General features: G+C 51.1%; 3 protein-coding genes across 3 annotated transcripts; 2 read left to right on the top strand and 1 right to left on the bottom strand.

Moving 5' to 3' along the window:
- Positions 1 to 260: 260 nt before the first annotated feature.
- BO88DRAFT_454246 (type I polyketide synthase) lies at positions 261 to 8734 on the top strand (the record flags this gene model as incomplete). The annotated part of the gene is made up of 14 exons (XM_025710795.1): positions 261 to 896; positions 960 to 1308; positions 1364 to 1448; positions 1497 to 1656; positions 1706 to 2239; positions 2288 to 2408; positions 2459 to 2618; positions 2680 to 5029; positions 5087 to 5422; positions 5469 to 5530; positions 5584 to 5672; positions 5719 to 7478; positions 7526 to 7846; positions 7910 to 8734. The coding sequence occupies 14 exons, from the start codon at positions 261 to 263 to the stop codon at positions 8732 to 8734; spliced, it is 7788 nt and encodes a 2595-aa protein (XP_025562347.1).
- Positions 8735 to 8998: 264 nt separating this feature from the next.
- Positions 8999 to 10143, top strand: BO88DRAFT_341407 (D-mandelate dehydrogenase-like dehydrogenase; the record flags this gene model as incomplete). Its single annotated transcript, XM_025703100.1, has 2 exons — positions 8999 to 9311; positions 9413 to 10143. 2 exons carry the CDS (start codon positions 8999 to 9001, stop codon positions 10141 to 10143), a joined length of 1044 nt encoding a protein of 347 aa, XP_025562346.1.
- Positions 10144 to 10207: 64 nt separating this feature from the next.
- Positions 10208 to 12505, bottom strand: BO88DRAFT_59188 (ferric reductase family protein). Its single transcript, XM_025712991.1, has 6 exons — positions 11775 to 12505; positions 11661 to 11725; positions 11416 to 11601; positions 10924 to 11332; positions 10717 to 10878; positions 10208 to 10663 (listed from the first exon to the last, which is right to left on the bottom strand). Exons 1-6 carry the CDS (start codon positions 12391 to 12393, stop codon positions 10272 to 10274), a joined length of 1833 nt encoding a protein of 610 aa, XP_025562345.1. The 5' UTR covers positions 12394 to 12505; the 3' UTR covers positions 10208 to 10271.
- Between the last annotated feature and the right edge of the window lie 1256 nt (positions 12506 to 13761).

Below are 13761 nucleotides of genomic sequence, written 5' to 3'. Positions count from 1 at the left end.
GCATTGATGGCGGGGCTATTGACTTCGCCTTGAGAGCTAAATATTCACTAGCCATCTTCTGACCTTGCTCATGGCGGCGATCGGTTATGTTCATCGGGAAATGGCCATTTGAGTAGGTAACCCCCGAGCTCCAGGATCTATTTCCGCATAAATGCCTATCATACCAGGCACTCCCTTGCTCAAATCTAGTCATATAATTTCGCATCAGACATGCGCTGTCGGTTGCTTTACATCTAGACGAGGTTTAACATATCGTTATCATGGCGACCTTTTCCGGAACCAGGGCCCACAATGCCACTGGAGGGAACCTCCTCGCTCCTTTAGCTGTTGTTGGGATGTCGCTAAAATTCCCAGAAAATGCGACATCCCCGGAAGCATTCTGGGAAATGCTGGTTGAAGGCCGATGTGTCTCTACGGAGTTTCCCAGCACTAGAATGAATATCGACGCCCATCACGACGCTGAACGAAGCCGACTTCACAGCGTCACATGCCGAGGAGCACACTTCATGAAGGAGGACCTTGGTCTTTTCGACGCCCCCTTTTTTGGAATCACCGATTCTGATGCGAAGGCTATGGATCCTCAACAGCGCCTTGCGTTAGAGACAGTTTACCGTGCGCTGGAGAATGCCGGGCTTCCGATTGAGCAAGTTGCAGGCTCGAAGACCAGCGTCTTTGCAGGCTCCTTCTGCAGCGATTACCATATGCTGCAGATTAAGGACCCACTCAATGTGCCTAAGAATGCTACTGCAGGAACTGGTCGGAATATGATTGCGAATCGCATCAGTTGGTTTTACGACTTCTTAGGTCCTAGCGCGACTGTTGATACCGCCTGCTCAAGCAGTCTGATGGCGGTGGATCTCACCTGTCAATCTATATGGGGCGGAGATGCTGCAATGGTTCTTCAACCCCGCCCCTTCTCGACGGTCGGCCTAGTATAGACTTGCTAATCTGAGGTATAGGGCGTGGCCATTGGCTGTAATATAATCCTGGCTCCAGAGATGACCATTGGTCTGGACAACCTTGGTCTGTTATCGAGAGATAGCCACTCTTATAGCTTCGATAAGAGAGCCAATGGATATGCCAGAGGAGAAGGTATCGGTGCTGTGGTCATCAAGCGGCTTGATGACGCTATAGCCAATGGTGATACAATAAGGGCTGTCATTCGATCGTCCAGCTCGAACCAGGATGGAAAGACGCCTGGAATCTTGCAGCCGAGCAAGGACGCGCAGGCTCGTTTGATCCGGGATACCTATCAGAAGGCTGGTCTGGACATGGGGGTCACTAGATATTTTGAAGCACATGGAACAGGTAAGAATTCACCCCACCTATCATCGAGGCAAACTAGTTGCTTAACGTCTGCCAGGAACACCCATCGGAGACCCCATTGAGGCTCGAGCTATTGGCATGGCATTTCGCTCGTATCGATCAGAGGAAACGCCCCTATATGTGTATGTATTGGAGCTTGAACAACATTATGGTGCCTAATTGTGTTATAGTGGTTCTGTCAAATCCAATATCGGTCATTTGGAAGGGGCAAGCGGAGTAGCTGGCTTTATCAAGGCGGTTCTTGTGTTAGAGAAGGGAGTTATTCCACCAAATAGCAGCAATCTGCAGAACACAAACCCTCAGATTGATGAAGATTATTTGAGGTTAAATGTAAGGGTACCAACGTCTATGATGGCTCTGTTGCTAATGGCCACGGCAGATAGTAAAAAGCGCCATTGTCTGGCCTACTACTGGACTACGACGCGCATCCGTGAGTTCATTCGGATTTGGTGGGGCCAATAGCCATATTGTGCTTGACGATGCTTACAATTCCCTTCGACTGAGTGGCTTCGAGCATGTTGGACACCATACTGTGATAGTGCCATCACTGAGACAGATCAATGGCGTGCCACAGCTAAATGATCACCACAGTGCCCATGGTGTAGACAAGTTCAACGACCCCACAATTGCCTGCAAAACAGTTCCGAGGCTGCTAGTCTGGTCAGCCGCAGACCAAGCAGGCATAAAACGTCTTGCAGAAAGCTGGAACACGTATCTATCCGATTTGTCGGTTGAAGAGACAGAAGAATACTTGAGAGATTTAGCGCATACCTTATGTGGCAGGCGAAGTCACTGGGCCTGGAGGTCGTTCGTCGTCGCTAAACCAGGGGTACTTCTACAAGATCTGACCAACCAGTTTTCCCCGGCTATCCAAAGCGTCCATTCGCCACACCTTGCATTCGTCTTCACTGGCGTAAGGATCCCTCAAAAAATGACTCTATGACATGCTGACATTGAACAGCAAGGCGCCCAATGGCACGCAATGGGCCGTGAGCTTATAGGTCATTATGAAGTTTTCACAAGAAGCATTACCGAATTAGGCGCGTATCTCAAAGAGCTTGGATGTACTTGGGACATTCTGGGTGAGTAGACTGACTATATATATTGCATCTCTCTGACCTTCATGCGATAGAGGAACTACAGAAACCAGGGCTGGATTCGAATGTGAATGACCCATCTTATGGTCAGCCACTATGCACGGCCTTGCAAATCGCACTGGTAGATCTTCTTGAAAGCTGGGGTATTTCACCTGCTGCAGTGGTTGGCCATTCCTCTGGTGAAATTGCCGCGGCGTAAGTCCCCCCTAGTGCTTTAATGCTCATTACATCTTACTAAGCCTTCTTGCAACTACAGATACTCTTGCGGGGCGTTAACGAAATGGTCTGCACTAAAGATTGCATACTTCAGAGGTTCTCTGGCAGGAGCCGTAGGAAGATCTAGCAGCATGAAAGGAGCTATGCTTGCTGTAGGTCTGTCTAGGGAAAATGCCCAGAAATACCTTGACAAACTTGAGCCCCAGTTCGAGAGGCTGGAAGTTGTTGTCGCTTGCGTGAATAGTCCTCAGAGTGTCACAATATCCGGGAAACTGGAGCAGATCAACGCACTGCATGACCTACTAAATGGGGACAGCGTGTTTTCCCGAAAGCTGGCAGTTAATGTTGCTTACCACTCTTTCCAGATGCGTGAGATAGCTGACCGATATTCCACCGCTCTCGGGGATTTGGAGGCACCATGCAAAAGAAAGAAAAGGGGACCATTGATGGTGTCCTCCGTCACTGGTACATTGATTTCCAGTGAGCGGCTAGTGGAGCCGGAGTATTGGGTCAACAACATGGTCTCGCCAGTGTTGTTCAACGATGCAGTAAGCTATCTATGCTCCCAATCTGGCAAGAAGTACAAGAAAATCGATGGAAGTCACCGCCATGCTGTCAAGATTGATCATCTCCTAGAAATTGGCCCACATTGTGCACTGCAGGGGCCGTGTCGAGATATTGTTAGTGTATTGAGAAAGAGCGACAAAGTATCATACGTTCCCTTCTTGGTACGCAACCGTTCCGCTGTGGAATGCGTCATGGAAGCTGCAGGTCGCCTCCACTGCAGTGGATATCCAATTAGATTGACATCGGTCAACGGAGATGGCGATGCGAAGGCTGGACGAAGACCGCGTGTGCTAGTTGATCTGCCTGAATATCCTTTTAATCACTCTACATCTTACTGGCATGAAAGCCGATTGAGCGAGGGATACAGATTCCGTCGATATGGCTACCTAGAGCTTCTCGGTGCCCCGGAGCCTAATGGAAATACAATGGAGGCCACCTGGAGGAACATAATCCGCGTCTCGGATATCCCCTGGGTGCAAGATCATAAGATCAACAACACTATTCTATATCCAGGTGCCGGTATGCTCGTCATGGCAATCGAAGCCATCAAGCAATTGGCTGATCCGGACCGACTCCTTACTGGATTCAATATACTGGATGCTGTATTCTCTACTGCTCTTCAGATTCCTACGCACGCGGAAGGAATAGAAGTCAATGTTCATCTGAAACGCACGAAGGAGGGGAGGTCTGACGCCACCGGATGGTTTGAATGGCGCATATATGCATACGACAGTGGCAACTGGGTGGAAAACAGCACAGGGTCCATCCAAGCTCTATATGAGAGCCGCAACACAGGCTTTGATGCTAACGTTAGAGAAGAAAGGGAATGGGAAATTCACCTTCTTGAGACCTACAACAGTGCGGTACGCTCATGTACTTCGACTGTTGATGCAAAGTCTTTCTATAAGCATCTCAACAGCTGTGGATATCAGTACGGACCTGCATTTGCCGCGATTCAAAATCTCAGTTACAGTGAGCCGGACTGCAAAGCGCTCGTCACAGACATCCGGACATTCCACCCCACCGGCGTTTACCCGAGTCATACTATACATCCTACAACACTGGACGCCATCATTCAGATGGCAGCTGGGCTGGTATCAACCACGGGCCAGAGTGCGACCAATGTGGCTGTACCTGTGCGGATTGACCGGCTCTGGTTGACCAACTCAGGTGGTCTCAGTCATCCGTTCGCAGATGCTGTCAGGGCTTGTGCTACCGTCAGTCAATCTGTGGTAGGATATAAAAGTTACTCAATGACAGCAGTAGACGGGGAAGTCTCTAAAGCACTACTGAATCTTGAAGGCTTAAAGCTGACGGCTGTTGCCGGCGGAGGGACGACCCCTGTCTCGGACCAATTCAAGACGGACAACCTATGCCACTACATAGCACATAAACCTGACATTGACCTCTTGACAAGTGAAGAGGCCCAGAGCCTTTATGGGGTCCACGAATCACAAGTCATAGAGCCACTGGAGTACTACACTGAGCTTGACTTTCTTGCAGCAACTTGTGTGAGCAGGTATGCAGCTTCGTTCCGCGAAGAGGAAAGAGACAACATGCCACCTCACTTGAACAAATACATCGACTGGGCCCTCGAAGTCAAAAGAACACTCGATCAGGGTTTATCCGAATTCAGCTCCAAGAGATGGTTAGATCGCATGCATGACGATGACTATATCAGCAAGCTACATAAACGAGTTGAGAATGGCAGTAAAAGGGGTCAGTTAACGAGTACCTTATGCCGAAATCTGGCTGATTTCGTGAACGATCCGCTTTCCCATCTGTTCGGCAACAATCTGCTCGCGGATGTGTATCGTGAAATGGTAAGCAAGTCTGAGAATGGATGTGGTCTGGTATCATTAACACATTAATATATATAGCTTTGCGCCGACTCAATAAAATCACGTCTGGATAGGGTCATCGGCGCACTGGGACACAAAAACCCACGGATGAAAATCCTAGAAGTGGGAGCTGGCACAGGAGCCATGACTGACTTCTGCATCAAAGCATTGAGCATGGACTCTCCAGCGGACCCAAATCTGCGTCGTTACGGTCAGTGGGACTTTACTGATATTTCGAGCTCCTTTTTCCCGGGGGCACAGGAAATGTTTGCGGCAGAAGGCCAGCGTATGCGATTCAAGGTTCTTGATATTGAAAATGATCCTGAAATGCAGGGTTTTGAGTGTGGCACTTATGATATGGTCGTAGCATTCATGGTAAGACAGAGTGCGGACAGGTATGGGTTCTCGCTAACGTTCCTAGGTAATACATGCCACGAAGGACTTGCTTGTTAGCTTGAGTAATGTGCGGAAACTATTGAAGAAGTACGTGAATTTGTCTTTACTTAAGAAAGGAATACCTGCTGATATGAGTCTAGGGGTGGGAGGCTTCTACTGTTCGAAATCACTCACCTTCACCCGCTCAGGATCAATCTTATCTTTGGTTTGCTTGATGGATGGTGGAGAAGTACGTCACTCTTTGTCCGCGTGCTAATCCCCATTGACCATAGTAGGTACGGAAACATACCGCCAGACGGGCCCCTGCATCAGTTCCGAGAAGTGGGGAGAGCTCCTAAAGGAGACGGGCTTCTCAGGGTGCGATGTCGTAATCGATGATTACGAGGCCGATATTTGCCGTGAAGGAAGCATGATTGTGTCAACAGCCGTAGCTCCAGCCCCTACCGATATCACGGCAGTGAGCATCATCATCAATCCGGAAGACCAGATACAGGCTGATCTGGCTGCAGCGATATCTGATCGGCTCCAGCAGCTTGGTATTTCAAGGATCACCGTGACATCCATGGCTGTCATCGCACAGCGAAAGCTATCAGCGAACTTGTTAGACATCAGCCTTCTGGAAGCGACAACCCCTTTCATATGCGACATGGATAGCTCGGAGTATGAAAGCTTGCAGGCGCTGGTAGCTTCCACCAAGAGCCTCATCTGGGTTGATGAGGGCGGAGGGCGGCAGCCTTATCCCAAATACCGACTAGTCGACGGGCTGTTTAGGGCTCTTAGTGGGGAGATGTACCGGGCTCGACTGGCGAACCTGAGTCTGGAGCGTCACTCCTCAAGGGACCACAAAGCAGCGCAGATTTGCAAGCTAGTCTTCTCTGTCATTGGCGATGTTGAAAGGGGTGCAGACACGGAATACACGGAAATAGATGGAGTGCTTCACGTCAGTCGCCTTGTAGATGCTAGGTCACTGTCTCAAGAGGTAGTCAGAAAGGCTCTTCCACAGCACGAGGAGCTGCTACCGTATGGTTCAGGACCATCGTTGAGACTCAAAATAGGATCACCTGGTCTCCTGAACACGCTGCATTTCATCGAGGACAGGTCCCTGGAAAACCCACTTGGTCCAAAAGACATACGAATCAAGGTCAAAGCCGCTGGTTTGAATTTCCGCGACGTGCTTGTTGCACTGGGAAGGTTGGAGAGTGATACCCTCGGGGCAGAATTTGCTGGTGAAGTTGTCCAGGTTGGAGATCAATGCCAGAAGTTCCGGCCCGGCGATAGAGTTGTTGCTTTCCACGCCTGCCGCTATGCTAATTATGTTACTTTACGAGAGGACATGCCCATCGTCGGGATCAGGGACGAGAAGATGCCGTTCACGACGGCTGCTGCTATCCCTGTAGCTTATGCAACGGCGTGGATAAGTCTTACCAAGATAGCAGCGCTTCAAGCAGGAGAATCCATACTGATTCACTCTGGGGCAGGCGGTACAGGACAGGCTGCTATACTGGTTGCCCAATACCTAGGAGCGACGGTCTTCACAACAGTTTCAACTGAAGAGAAGCGGCAGCTTCTGATGGACCGGTATAACATCCCAACGGAGCATATTTTCTCTAGCCGGAACACACTATTCGCGAAGGGTATCCGTCGGTTGACTGCCGACAGAGGTGTGGATGTTGTTTTGAATTCGCTGTCAGGTGATGGGCTTATTGCCTCGTGGGAATGCGTTGCACCGTACGGTCGGTTTGTGGAGATTGGCAAGAACGATATCCTGTCGAACTCCAAACTGCCAATGCTCCAATTTGAGCGAAACGTGAGCTTCACGGCTACTGACCTTGCTGGGATGTCGATCGACAGGCCGCATATAATCAGAGCGGCTTTGGAGACAGTGTTCTCCCTGCTTGAAGAAGGCAAACTAGGCCTTGTTCATCCTCTGCAGGTCCGAGGTATTGCAGATATTGAACAGGCTTTCAGGCAGATGCAGACTGGAAAGAACTCGGGCAAGACTGTGTTGGAGATGAGGGACACGGACGAAGTGATGGTAAGTCAGACGATCAAGGTAGGAACAGCATATGCTAATCCAAACAGACTGTTCTTGACACGAAGCCTACATACACATTCAAGCCAGATGCCACATACGTTGTTGCGGGTGGCCTGGGCGGCCTTGGTCGAAGCATTTCTCGTTGGCTTGTTGAGCGGGGAGCACGCAATTTGATACTGCTCTCGCGCTCTGGCCCGGCAAGCCTGCATGCCAGGAGCTTGGTTGAAGAGCTACACGCGCGAGGCGTACGAGTCATTACTCCTGCATGTGATATCACGAACAGAGAACTACTTAAGACAGTCCTCGAGGTCTGCAGCCAGCTGATGCCTCCCATTAAGGGCTGTGTGCAGGCATCAATGGTCATTCGCGTAAGCTCCCAGCAAGTTACCTTGCGCTAAACAACGCACCACAGCTAACTCTGCAATGTATAGGCCCATAACTTCGAAAGCTTACTCTACCAATCCTGGAAAGAAACCACAACCCCCAAGGTCCAGGGATCATGGAACCTCCACGAGCTCCTTCCACGAGGCATGGACTTTTTCGTTCTCATGTCCTCCGTCTCGGGCATCATGGGAGTAGTTAGTGACTCTGGCTACGCCGCAGGCAACACGTTCGAGGATGGACTAGCGAGATACCGCGTCGGAATCGGCGAAAAGGCGGTCTCACTCGACCTAGGACTCTTCCTAACAGCAGGATACCTAAAAGAGAACCCCGAGAGTCGAGAGCTATTCCTCTCTAAGACGGTCCTTGACGAAATACAAGAATCCCATCTACACGCCCTACTAGACACGTACTGCGACCCCACTCACGGCCCGATCTCCATGCAGGAAAGCCAAGTGGTCGTGGGCATCACCCCCAGCAGACAGAAACTGAAAACGCACAAGGCTGAATGGCTAGACCGCCCACTCTTCCGACATTTATCACTGACCGACGGCAGCACAGAGAGCGGGAACTCCGAAGATTCCTCCAACCTGGCAGCCCTGTTTGCGGGGGCGTCATCAACAGAGGAGGCCACGGCGATCGCCATGCGCGCAGCACGGGAGAAGCTCTCCATCATGATGGCGACGCCAGTGGACGAGATCGACACGGACAAGCCCATTCACCAATACGGAGTGGACTCGCTGGCGGGGGTGGAGCTGCGGAATTGGTTTGCGCGCGAGCTGCGGGCGGACCTGGCCATGTTTGACATTCTGGGTGGTGCAAGTCTTGCATCGGTGGTAACGTTGGCGGTGGGGAAGAGCGAATACCGACGATGATCGGGATGAGCTGTACGGAGTAGGCTTTGAGGATGCGGGGGGTTGGTTGCACTGCAGGAAATGGAATAGTCGGGTATTCAACTCTCGGATTTCTGCATCGGGCTTTGCCCCGACGGCAATTGACGGATATTGAGTTTCCGTTTTGGGAAGTATCCAGATCCAGTATATACATACCGCCAGTATAGAAGTAGCCCTGAATGAATCACCTATACTCCCCAGTTGCTTTCCAATCCCTCTTTCCCATATTCCAAAGAAACAGACAATATGTCCAAACCTAGAGTCCTCCACATCGGCGACCCGATCAAATACAACCACGACATCTACGCGCGCTTCGCCTCACAATTCGAAATCATCCGCCCCAGCACCGAAGAACGCGCCCGCGATGCCTTCAAACAAGCCCTAAAAGAGCGCCGCTGGGGCGACTTTGACGCCATCTTCCGGCCCTTCTGGAACACAGGCGGTGAAATGGGCCGCTGGGACGAGGAATTGATCTCGTTGCTGCCCTCGTCGGTTAAGATCGTTGCTTCGGCGGGTGCAGGCTACGATTGGGTGGATGTAGATGTTTTTGCTAGATATGGTAGATCCTTCCCCTTTCCCCTTCTTCTTCTTCCTCTTCCCTTCATTATCTCCCCAGCAGATATAAGCAGATATACTAATGCAAGTTTGATAATGATACAGGAATCCTCTACTGCAACGGCGCCGCCGCATCCTCCGAATCCGTCGCCGACATGGCCCTCCTCCTCATCCTCAGCGTATTCCGTAACCTACGATGGTCTCACTCCGCAGCACACAGCATCAACTCGACACAATTCCTTGACGCGCACACGAACTCGCCCCTGACGGCACGGAATCCCAGTACCCAGACCCTGGGGATCATCGGGCTGGGCCAGATCGGGTATACGATTGCAAGGAAGGTACACGCCGCGTTTGGGATGAAGATTTTGTATCATGATATAATCCGGAAGGAGCGCCGGGTTGAGGAAGAAGTCGGGGCAGAGTACGTGGGCAGTCTAGAGGAGATGTTGGGACGGGTGGATTGTGTGGTTGTGGCGACGCCGTTTGCGGGGAGGGTGTTGATGGATCGGGAGATGTTTGGGAAGATGAAGCGGGGGAGTCGGTTTGTGAATGTGGCTAGGGGGGGGCTTGTGGATGAGGAGGCGTTGGTGGAGGCCGTGGAGAGTGGGAGGTTGAGTGGAGTGGGGATGGATGTTCATGCTAATGAACCGTTTGTGCATCCGCGGTTGGCGGGCAATTCGAGGGTTATGATGATGAGTCATAATGCGGGGGGGACGGTGGATACGCATGTTGGGTTTGAGAGGTTGGCGATGGAGAATATTGAGGGGTTTTTGGTTAGAGGGAGGGCGTTGACGCCGGTTAATGCGCATTTGATTAGGGGGAGTAAGTTGTAGTTGGATGGAATATATTATGTGTATCAGTCTCGGGTAGTATAAGTAGTAGTTAAACATGAATCGGAATAACTTAGTATCAGACTTGGTGAAGGAAGGGTAAGCAAACACAAAAGTCAGCAGTAAGTAAACTACCATGAAAATGTCTCCTCGTAAAAGTCCACCTTCTTGTTCCCTTGCTTCGCCCTCACTACTTGACGCACATCGTCGCCCATCTCGCCAGGTCCGCAAACACTCACAGCCATTGCGCCGACCTGGTGCGCCATCTCGACATCCAGAGTGTCCCGGAAGGATGGCCTGCCGGTGTTGATGCTTATCGCCACTCCTGTCGGGGCGGAAATGGCCCATGGTGACTCTGGGGAGAAATCTTCGGGGCTGCTGTCGCGAGTGCTGAGGTAGATCTGGATCGACAGGGCGAGCTCGGGGAATTCAAAGTAGGACTCCTGTTTTGGCACGTTCGGCCCTTGCAGGGCTGGGTGGCTAAAGAGGGATACCATCCAGGGCTGAATCCAGGACAAGTGGTCTAACAAGGGGTAAGTCATGGCTGCTTGAACAAAGTTCTGCTGGTCGACTCACCTAAGCTGCGGACGACCCAGACGAGGGTCACTCGTCGGACAGCAGTTGACCGGGATGCGAACCCGTTCACGATCTCGAGGAGGTAGGCGACTGGGTGCGTGATACCAATGCCGCCCGCGACCAGAAGCACTGATCCATATGAATCAAGTGACTCCAGCCCCCCTGTTCTTGTCAGATACTATCTGAGCTATGCATGGGAAGGCTTACCGTATGGCCCTTCTGCAAGGGTGATCGCATTGAATGTCCGCTCGGGCGAGTTGCCCGCCTTTCGTACGAGCTTACTAGTGAGTCCATCGCGTCCTTTGACCAGGAAAGATACCGTCGTCTCCGGCGACCCTCCTACTGCACGATCGAGGGAGTCATTGGAGGAGTTGGTGGCATCCTTATCAATCACACTTGTTCCGTTTTTCGATGTCCAGGCTACCGAGAAGGGATGCGAAGTCCACAAACCCACTGATGGCATATACAAGTACGCATATTGGCCAGCTTTGAATCTCCATGGCCGTGCCAAGGTGACATTCACTCGCGCCACATCACCAGGGAGCATCTCCACGGTAGCCTTGGAGCATCGCGTGCCAATATTGCGCCAGATAACACATGCCAGTCGAATTGCTCTCTGAATGCTATTAGCCATACTCGATGAAATTTGACACGAGGAATGGACTATCTCTCATCCCTCTGAAGGAACAGAATGCTTACATCGAAGCCCCAGAGAACCACTGTAACCAGCATGGCATATTGATGCGACATGCCTTCCAAGTGGTACCATAAGCCCACGAATGCCATAATGGCCAAAGCGATATGGGAGTGAAGGAATGCTTCATAGAATGCATGTCTGACTGGCGACAAGGACTGAAAGAGGATCGCCGTGAACGCGAAGATGGCCTACATTCATCGAAGTCATCAGCGATGAGGCCCAAGCCTATTGCAGCGATAAAACATACAACCAAGCCGCAGATGAAGAATTTAGTATTCCAGATGAGATGTGTGGCCGCGACCAAGCCGCCCTCTGTCGACCGTCAGCTTTCCACATCGCCCAATCGCACAACCATACTTACCTTCGAACACTTTCATTTTAATAGCAGCAATCATATGGACAAGCGCCGAGAAGATGATGGTCCGTCCAACCCAACGGTGCATGAGATTGAAACAATCGAATTTGATGCCCAGAAGAGGTACCAAAGGGTTATTGCGGCCTGCTGCCAAAACCAGCGCGGGCAGGTTCAACACCGCCATACTACCTGCCGAATATTGAAACTCGAAGATCACTTCGTCCCAGTCTTTCCACCAGTCAACCATGACAAAGAAGAAGACAACGTTGATTGCTATGTAGACGGCGAGCAGAGCTGCTTCAAACCGCAGCGGAAGGATGCCCATGTGGATGTTGTTGCCGAGTTTCAAGTAGCGACTATGGCGTTTGGAGAGGATTGGCGCATGGAATACATGCTTGTATAAACTGGTCGAGATGGTGCTCCTTCGTTTGAATCGACCCTGCTTATCGGTTCGTAGAATTTCGCGTAAACGCCGGCGATGGTAAACTCGTATTAGTGTACGGCCAACAAACAGAACGAACAAGGCTCCAGCGAGAATGAACATGGGCGTGGCCAACGCTACATTCATTGGTGGATGGTAGTCTATCTGTCGGGCCTCCCCGGGCTGTAGATGATCTACCCCCATGATGTCTTTGCCTTGAGGCTACCTGCGTAGGCGTAAAGTGTGGGGCTGGGTTCAGTGTTGAGATCTATGTCGAGTCGACGGAGGCGCGCGTTCCCAGAAAATGAAATTTAAAGAAACCAAGTCACGCCAACAGGGTATTCTCCAGCTACATATATGACAAGTCGAGCTACCATGCATATGGTTCCGATCGTGGCGCCCCGAAGCGACTCCCGAGTATTTCTTCGATGCCGTCATGTAACCGGATCGGGGCTTCAGAGGCCATCTTGGATTGGGCTGACAGATCTCCAGTGTGTCGTGCTCTCAGGATATTGGCGCATCCAGACACTACATCTCAGCTTCCACATGTATCAGACGATTGCAACCTAGAAGAGTGGGGGGCTGGGAGGGTCCGCGGAAGCGTGCCTGGAAATTGTCTACTTCAGTGGGAAACAGGCACAAGAGCTCCTCTGGCTAGCATGGCAAGCTTCAATCTTGAGTATAATGGCCAAGGAAAAGCGGGTTCTTCAGATTTGGCTTCCGTTAAGCTTTCTTCAGCGTGTGGCCAATCAATTGTTGGTCTGCCGTGCAATGGAATGGCACCGCCGGAAACGGAAAGAAGGTGGATGTAGCTGCAGCGTCCACAGACCCGGATAGACTCCAATCATCCTCCTGTGGATAGCAGATTGTTGCATTCGCCCGTCTTTCTAACTGGTTTACAAATACATGACTTGATGGTGATGTAAGCTTCGGACGTGGGTGGTGTTGGATCCCAGCCTAAAACGAGAGTTGAGCAGCTCAATGGATGTACCGAGTAGGGTATCCAGGAATACGTCTACTTGCGCAACTAACAGAGAGTCTGTTGTCGAATGCATCTAAAACACATTTGGATGTTGAGTGGCTGGCCATGCTTGACAGAGACATGTTCAATTCCATCCTTCCCATATAGGAGGCAGTCAACAGGACTGACGTCATGGACTGGCTGGATTCCATGGAGAGCACACGATTAACAAGGAGGGACGGAAATCTATGATCGCTTGAATGCCTGGGGAACCCGAGATAATGGTTGCATCCCGACCGATAACCATCGGCCATTGAAGCTCGACCTGAGCCGGTTGCAACGGCGCAAGCTTGGGACTGTCTCACTCACTCAGGGCTCCCGCCGAAAGTACCTGATTAGCTCATCAACTGAGGCTTGTCGAGGCCCCGATCGACCATTCCAATGCCACCATATTTTCCACCATACCATGAGATTTTTTGTTCTAGCCAGGTCAACTGTCACCTGCCGTGAAAATATAGCCAACATCAGGCTCTCGGCCACTTTCAGGCACCATGCGACGTCATGAGGTGAAGACGCGGCGCAGTGCAGTCGTAAAATGCATCTTTGCCATA

The sequence above is a fragment of the Aspergillus vadensis genome (genome assembly GCF_003184925.1).
Source record: "Aspergillus vadensis CBS 113365 unplaced genomic scaffold BO88scaffold_13, whole genome shotgun sequence".
Taxonomy (NCBI): domain Eukaryota; kingdom Fungi; phylum Ascomycota; class Eurotiomycetes; order Eurotiales; family Aspergillaceae; genus Aspergillus; species Aspergillus vadensis.
The sequence above is the reverse complement of the archived record's forward strand: the minus strand, read 5'-3'. Positions and strand labels throughout refer to the sequence as shown.

Excerpts from the sequence above, each read along its gene's own strand:
- BO88DRAFT_59188 (XM_025712991.1), bottom strand. The coding sequence starts at position 12,393 with ATGGGGGTAGATCATCTACAGCCCGGGGAGGCCCGACAGATAGACTAC. Across the intron at positions 11,602-11,660 it reads TCTTCATCTGCGGCTTGGTT|GCCATCTTCGCGTTCACGGC; the intron begins GTATGTTTTATC and ends CGATGAATGTAG. Across the intron at positions 10,879-10,923 it reads CCTTGCAGAAGGGCCATACG|GGGGGCTGGAGTCACTTGAT; the intron begins GTAAGCCTTCCC and ends TGACAAGAACAG.